The 6,854-nt window shown below is 37.9% G+C and overlaps 1 protein-coding gene across 2 annotated transcripts; it reads right to left on the reverse strand.

Annotated features, from left to right (window-relative positions):
* Positions 1–223: 223 nt before the first annotated feature.
* On the reverse strand, positions 224–6,697 carry taf1a (TATA box binding protein (TBP)-associated factor, RNA polymerase I, A). Of its 2 annotated transcripts, XM_042502973.1 has the most exons (12): positions 6,572–6,697; positions 5,708–5,794; positions 5,410–5,605; positions 4,952–5,115; positions 4,567–4,680; positions 3,724–3,922; positions 3,399–3,520; positions 3,017–3,175; positions 2,762–2,828; positions 2,442–2,565; positions 1,613–1,767; positions 224–1,159 (listed from the first exon to the last, which is right to left on the reverse strand). In XM_042502973.1, the coding sequence occupies exons 3-12, from the start codon at positions 5,534–5,536 to the stop codon at positions 1,119–1,121; spliced, it is 1,272 nt and encodes a 423-aa protein (XP_042358907.1). In that variant the 5' UTR covers positions 5,537–5,605; positions 5,708–5,794; positions 6,572–6,697; the 3' UTR covers positions 224–1,118. The 2 variants fall into 2 exon arrangements, with proteins under 2 accessions (XP_042358907.1, XP_042358906.1); XM_042502972.1 differs by lacking the exon at positions 5,708–5,794.
* Positions 6,698–6,854: the final 157 nt, after the last annotated feature.

A 6,854-nucleotide genomic window follows, 5' to 3' on the forward strand; every position in this document is an offset into this window, starting at 1 on the left:
TATGTATTCCCAGATCCCTTCTGCAGCTGCTCCTGTGGTCGGGCAAGTGCTTTGGGCTTTGGTTTATGTAATGACTGCAAAGCAACACACACACACACACACACACACACACACACACACACACACACACAGTACGGCTCACTGAGTTGCTGCTTGGCCAACATTGTGGCAAGCCGAAACAGAATCATTACAAACACTTTCACTTATTAAATTGGCCTGCTGCTGGATGCAAGACTTTATTTCATGGTGCGGTCTGAAGGAGAGCGAGCGCAGCGTTTGAAGGCCCAGATCCTGTCGTTAGAGACATACAAACAAGTTTACAGAAATAGATCTAAATATATAAGCCTCTTTGTGAAGCGCTTCATATACTGCGAGTGAAAAAATACCACATACACAAGCTGACCACAAGTCAATTATGATCATTTACTAAAAGCACCTTTTACATTCAAGCGATAAGGACTCATACTGATGCTTTTTAACTACCTACCAATTATCTAAATTACTTAAATTTATGCACATCATGCTCAGTGTCGATTATTCTCACACAATAGACTTGATGGCGAGACTATCCCTCGAGGTTGCGTGCGTTTTACACACACACACACACACACACACACACACTTGTGACCTAAAAGGCCCTCCATAAAGCGGCCAAAGGTCACTTGAGGTCAGAATGAGACTGCTTTCATTAACATGTTTACAGAAACCACAAACCAACATGAACACTGACATTCAGAGCTACACTCCGTTTCTGCCAAAATTAGGTGGCCATAGCCTCCAGACACTCGCTGCACAAAAACAGAACAAGAGCTCCACTTAGTGGACCAAATAGCTTGTGCTTTGATAAAAATAATAAAAACAAAAATGTCAAGGCACAAGTCAATTCAAGGAACAAGGTTTAAATAAGAAAATATGGAAGTATGTGTGTGTGTCAGGAAACCTTCAGTTATAAATATTTTATCACACAAAAGAGAAGAAATGTTGTCATAGTGAAGACTTGCTCTTCATCACGACGCCTTTGTTGGAGTCTTTCAGTTGGAGTCTCAGCTTTGTTCTTGATTGTGAACCACAAAGACGCAGTTTTATTTTCTCTTCGAGTTCTTCTCTGTAGTTCACTCTCAACTGGTTATCTGTCCGTCTGTGTACCTCAGCATTAAGTCTGAAAGAAGGAAGAGACATAAAAATCTCTTGTGTATGTACAAATGTAATTTAGATCTCAGCTGTTTCAGACTGGCTGTGTGCTCACAATGATGCCAGACCAAGAAAACCTTACATGTGGTGGTATTATCACCTGTGCACATCTTGCTTGTCCTTTTCCTCTTTAACAAGTCAACATTTTCACAACTATGGTGTTAATGTTTTCTCTTGAGGGAAGACTACAACACCGACTTCTTCAGACATAACCGAACGCTCTATAACTGTGATCACTCTTAACTCTGAAAAACAAATTTGTCATTCTTGGCCAATGTTGTGTCTGAAACGTTTTGCCTCTTTAATTACGGCTAGCATTCAGGATTGACATAACATTTACAGTAACGACAGTTGACGAAACCTTTAGAAGTGTTGATTTTTTTTTAATTTTTTTGTTTTTTGGTCGAGTAGACCAACTTACCCGGGCAAAGGATTTTTGACAGCGATGCCTTCACGTGCATGAGCTCTGGGTTTTCCTCTGAGTCTCTGCTGGCGTGGAAGCTTGTGAAATGCAGCGCAGGCCACCAGTCTTTTCTGGAAGCCATTTTTCCAGAGACAACATCCTTCCAGTCTTCTCTGTGTGAACACATCGATATACAGAACAACAGGCTTCAGCAACAACTAGTGATGTATAAAAAAACATAGAATTACCGCCTTGTATTCATTTGCCTCCATGAAGCAGTCAAGTTGCAGCTTACATGTCCAGACTCATAAGTAGCCATAACTGTAGATGATGCTTCAAATATGGACGCTGCCACAAAGAAGCTACATATTCCAAAACACAGATGCTTCACACACATCTTTACCCGGCAGCACAGAATATCTACACAATCAGTTTCAAGGTGGACACCAAAGATTAGTGTCCCCACTTCAAAACCAAACATTATGACATCACAGTGATGCTCACCTTCTACCTTTTAGATATACAAAAACATCATCTTTTCATCATTTATTCTATTACACATTTTTGTGAAATTTTTTTATAATTATGATTTCTTGAGATCTAGTCCAAAACATGTTTTGTGAGGTCACAGTGACCTTTTACCATAAAATTCTTATCAGTTTATTGTTGATTTCAAGTGGCTGTTTTAAAGAAATTTGAAATTTGAAGGAAATTCCCAAAGGCGTCATTTTATCGAAAAATTGGATGAACCCAAAAACATAAAGCATCTGGCCATATCTGTTGCTGATGTGGAGACTTTCAAACTGCACTCTTTGAACAAAGAAACTTCCAAACATTTTATACGTACTGTAACTGCAGTTTTTGAATAATGTCCCTTAAACGCTCCCACACGTCCAGATTGCTCCTCCAGCAGGCAAAGTCCAGCATTTCCAAAATGACTCCTAAAGCTTTCTGGATGTCACTTTTTTTCTCTGGGAAAAAAAGTCAATAATGAATTTTGAGAAACAGAGAAAATGATATCCACTTATAACAAAAGACAGGCATTTTATACATATGGTATATAAATATTGGTCAAAAAGAACTAAGATGACACTTCTCTCAAAATTTGATTCACTTGAATTTTGTGCATCATTAATTATCTGGTAAGACTTTGAAATCTGCTTTTACCTGACTGAAGCAGGAGAGAACTGTAGTCCAACATCAACTCATGGCTCGGGACTAATACATAAAGGATCTGTGACATGAGGAAGTTAAGTAATTACAATGCATTAGACAAAATGTGTTGTCATATCACTAACTGTCAATCTAACCAATACTAGTTTAGCAAAATAATCGTTATTTGTCCAGAATTTCTCTATTTCACAATTCTCTTTATATCAGTAAAATTAGTATAGATGGGGTGCTTTTAATATACAGTTATACCTTTAATACTTTCATCAGTTTCCTCTCTGGAATATCATGCCGCTTCATGTACTGGTACAGATAGACGTGTGCGTTGGGATTGGGTGGAAAGGTGCTGTCATATGCATAATCATTCAGGACTTTCAAAGCCTCATCATGATCCTCATAGACCTCCAGCATCTGCCAAAATAAAACCAGTTACACGAGAAGTGGGGACATCTCACTTTAATTGGGCCTAAAATTGAAAAATTGCAAACCTGACGGGAATGAGACAAAAAGCTTATTTCTTTCATCAAAAGCATTAAACAGACCGATGATTGTTGCTGATTAATCTTGTTTAATGTTATATCAAATATATACATATTTCCTTAATTAATGAGGGCAGTTGGGAATGAGTTCTTACCTCAACGTAACTCAGTATGAAGGGATCCCAGACACCAGGATGTTTTAAAATCTCCTTTAGATTCACTGAGGCCTGTCTGAAGTAGCTGTGCATTTCCTGGTTGTCACCGATGTCAGCATACCCTGAAACAGACATCACAATAAAGACATTTTTTAAACATTAAATCACAATATAGGGCATCTCTGTAGCTCCTTTTTCACAGAGTAGTTACTAGATCTGACCTGTAGGTGGCGGTGTAAAATCACACAAGAGCTTGAAGCCTGTCTGCGTAACTGAGATGACTGAATAATAGATGCTTTCGATGTTAAGCTGTGTATCACCTTACCAGTGTTAGAGTGTGTAAACTTTTTGTCACACCAGATGATATAATCCAGTAGACTCCTGTAGGCTTGGATCAGTTTCGTCCTCTGAAACTGAGCTACTGACTCCTTCCCGTGCCTCCAACTTTCAGCAACAGACAGCTGACGCTTTGCATCGTCAATGTGACCGTGAAGCAGCAGGTGGAAGGCATGTTCCAGAGAGATCTGGAGACACAAAGAAACAGCTCTCAAATGAATGAATGAATGTTTGACAAACAAACAAAACAAAAGAACAGTGTCCGAAAAAGACTAGGTAGAAGTAAAACTTAAATATCCCCACCCGTTTCCCATTTATTCTTTTCATTCATATATTATTTCAACAGATTCGCAGATTAATGTACAACAAGTGTACAAACAACCATCCCCAATTTACTTACCACCGAGTTTAATAAATAAATAACTATTCCAGGTTTATTTACAACCCAAATATCCCCCAATATTACAAAATAAACAGAAACACCCCTAACACAACCTTTCCTCATCCACATACCTGCCAAAAATATAGTTTTTGTGTAGTTTTTAAAACTGATTTATGTTCGTGTTTTGATTCAACCCTTAACCGAACCAATTCCACAAATCCACCCCGTACACTGAAATACACAGACTTTTTTTAGTTGTACAAACACATTGTTTTTTAAAATTAAATTATAACCCCTTCCCTGTTACAAAACATTTTTTGAATGTTGCCGGAAGTGCATATGATTATAACATGATTGTTGCAGTATTAAATCTGACCAGATCTATGAATTCTAATGTCTCCCAGTAATGTTTAAAAAAAAAGCTTTGCACTGTGCAGTCAGCTAACATACCAGCAGGTAATTTCGAACTCCTAAGTGTTTCATCCGTTCATAGATGTTGTTGTAGTCTTCCAGCTTTGAGTTGGGGTGATGATGAAGGATCTCTGTGCTGATTCTCCAAAAAAGCTGCAGTGAAAATTGTAAAAGAAAAGAACAAAAGAAATTGTGCATAGTGTTTTATTATATTGTTGAGTATATAATCTATTAAAATGTTTTCAAACTACACATTGGATGACTGCAATAAACTACATTTTTATAAACAGGGCTATTAAGGAAACTTGAGAGGAAGGTCAAAGTGTTGTCTGTTTATGATGTGCTAGTAGCCTAATTTATGTCCTCAGCTGGGCAGTGCATGCGTGACACAAAAACATACAAATGCAGACATGCCCAAACCTACCTCCTTACACGAATATCTTCTGCCTTCAATTAGGTCTTGTATGGTTTGTGAGTAACATGCCATATACTCTGCTGCCTCCTGCCATCTGTGGTGCAGCACAGCTTCTCTCATCTGCTCCAGACAGACTCTGGTATCCCAATTGAAACCTGTTTCATAATTTGTCTCTAAAGATGAAAAAACAAAGTTACTATTTGATGACATTAATGCATTTGTAGTAAACGTCGGCTAGAACAGGTTCTATTACACTGTTTTTTTTTGTTGTTTTTTTTTTGAGGCTGATACCAATATTGATATGTGAGGGTGTAAAAATGTGATATTGATACCTTACATAATCAAAATTACAAAAAAACAATAAAAAAGATTCAATAAGGATTTGTTTACTAGATAATTGTTTTGGGCATTTCTGTAATGGAGTTTTTTGTTGTACTGTGTATGGTGGTGCTTGCTGTAGAATTCACCTGCACTGATTAAATTAACCAGAGGGAGCTTAGGTTTTTTCCCTGATTTTGAGCAGTTGTCGTCTGAAGAATCGCTATGATCTTCTAAAACACCAAGAGGCACAAGCTCTCTTTCTGTTGCATCCATAATCAGCAACAGCACTTTGACTCAGCTGGTGTTTATCTCTTTCTCTGATGCTCAGCGATTGACTTCCACCTGCAGGGAGAAAAATATTTGGGTTCAGCAGCAGTATTCAACATTATTGACCACTGATTAATGTTATAATTATTTTCTCAATTCACCAAATAATTGTCTGACCTATAAAACAGCGAAAATTCCAAGTTGATGTGTTGAAATTGCTTTTTGGTCCAACCAACAATCTAAATCCCAAATATATTCAGTTTGCTAGAATGTAAGACAAGGGACATGCATTAGCATTTTTTGCATAATGACTTGAACAGTTACATGAGGTGGAAAGTGAGTCCTATTTTCTTTTATACTGTGCTGACTATGATGACTTAGGCGAGCTAATGTTCCATAAAATGGATTGGCCAAACCCAATTTTATCACAAAAGCCAGGAAAAGAAGGAAAGATAGTTTAATTATGACTTATTTTGACATTCACTGCTACACTGTGAATGTCTGTCTGGGTGATCCATGAGCTCTGTGTTACACGATGATGATCTGATCATATTGGATGCTTTTGTTGCTTTGCTCTATTTTTCATTTTCTTTCTCAATTCCATCTGAAAATATGTACATTGGACTCTCTGGTCATGGCTTGTTTAATGTTATGGTATGTTGTAAGCCCATGTGAACTGGGAATAACTGTTTGCATGACACATTAATAAAAAAAACTAATTCATTCATATAGTTATTAAAAAAATAGTAGTACGTTAATTTCCTGTCGATCAACTAATCAGTTAATCGACTTATCTCAGCTCTGGCGCTAACTGCTATGTAATGAAGGTGATACAGTAGACAGGTAGTAATTACATATGGACACACTAATACATCAGTTTTATGATCTTTAAATACTGAAGTTAACTTCACTACAAAGGTGTATGAGAATGTGTTACTGTAATTTGATGCTAACTGATTAGCTACTTAGTGAGCGGTAACGTTACAAAAATGCTCCTTTAGATAAACAACGTGCCGAGGCTAAATTAGCAGCTGAGCTAACCTGCATCGGTGAGATAACGTTCAAACCCAGCGTGCGGTACTTCACGTCCTCAGGCTTTAAATCTCTGTTGTTGCTGAAATTTTGCACAATGCTGGTTATTATTGACGAGGATGACTTCCACATGTAAACTCCTCCACTGTGCTTTCCGTACAGGCTCTGAGGAAGTGGAGAGAAAAGCTGCGCGCTTATTGGCTGCTGTCGCCGGAAAAGGCGGGACCAAGAGCGTCTTCATTTCTGGTTATTTCCTCTGCCAGCCTAACCTGAAGTGAACTGATGCTTCAGC

The sequence above is a fragment of the Plectropomus leopardus genome, chromosome 16 (assembly GCF_008729295.1).
Source record: "Plectropomus leopardus isolate mb chromosome 16, YSFRI_Pleo_2.0, whole genome shotgun sequence".
NCBI lineage: Eukaryota > Metazoa > Chordata > Actinopteri > Perciformes > Serranidae > Plectropomus > Plectropomus leopardus.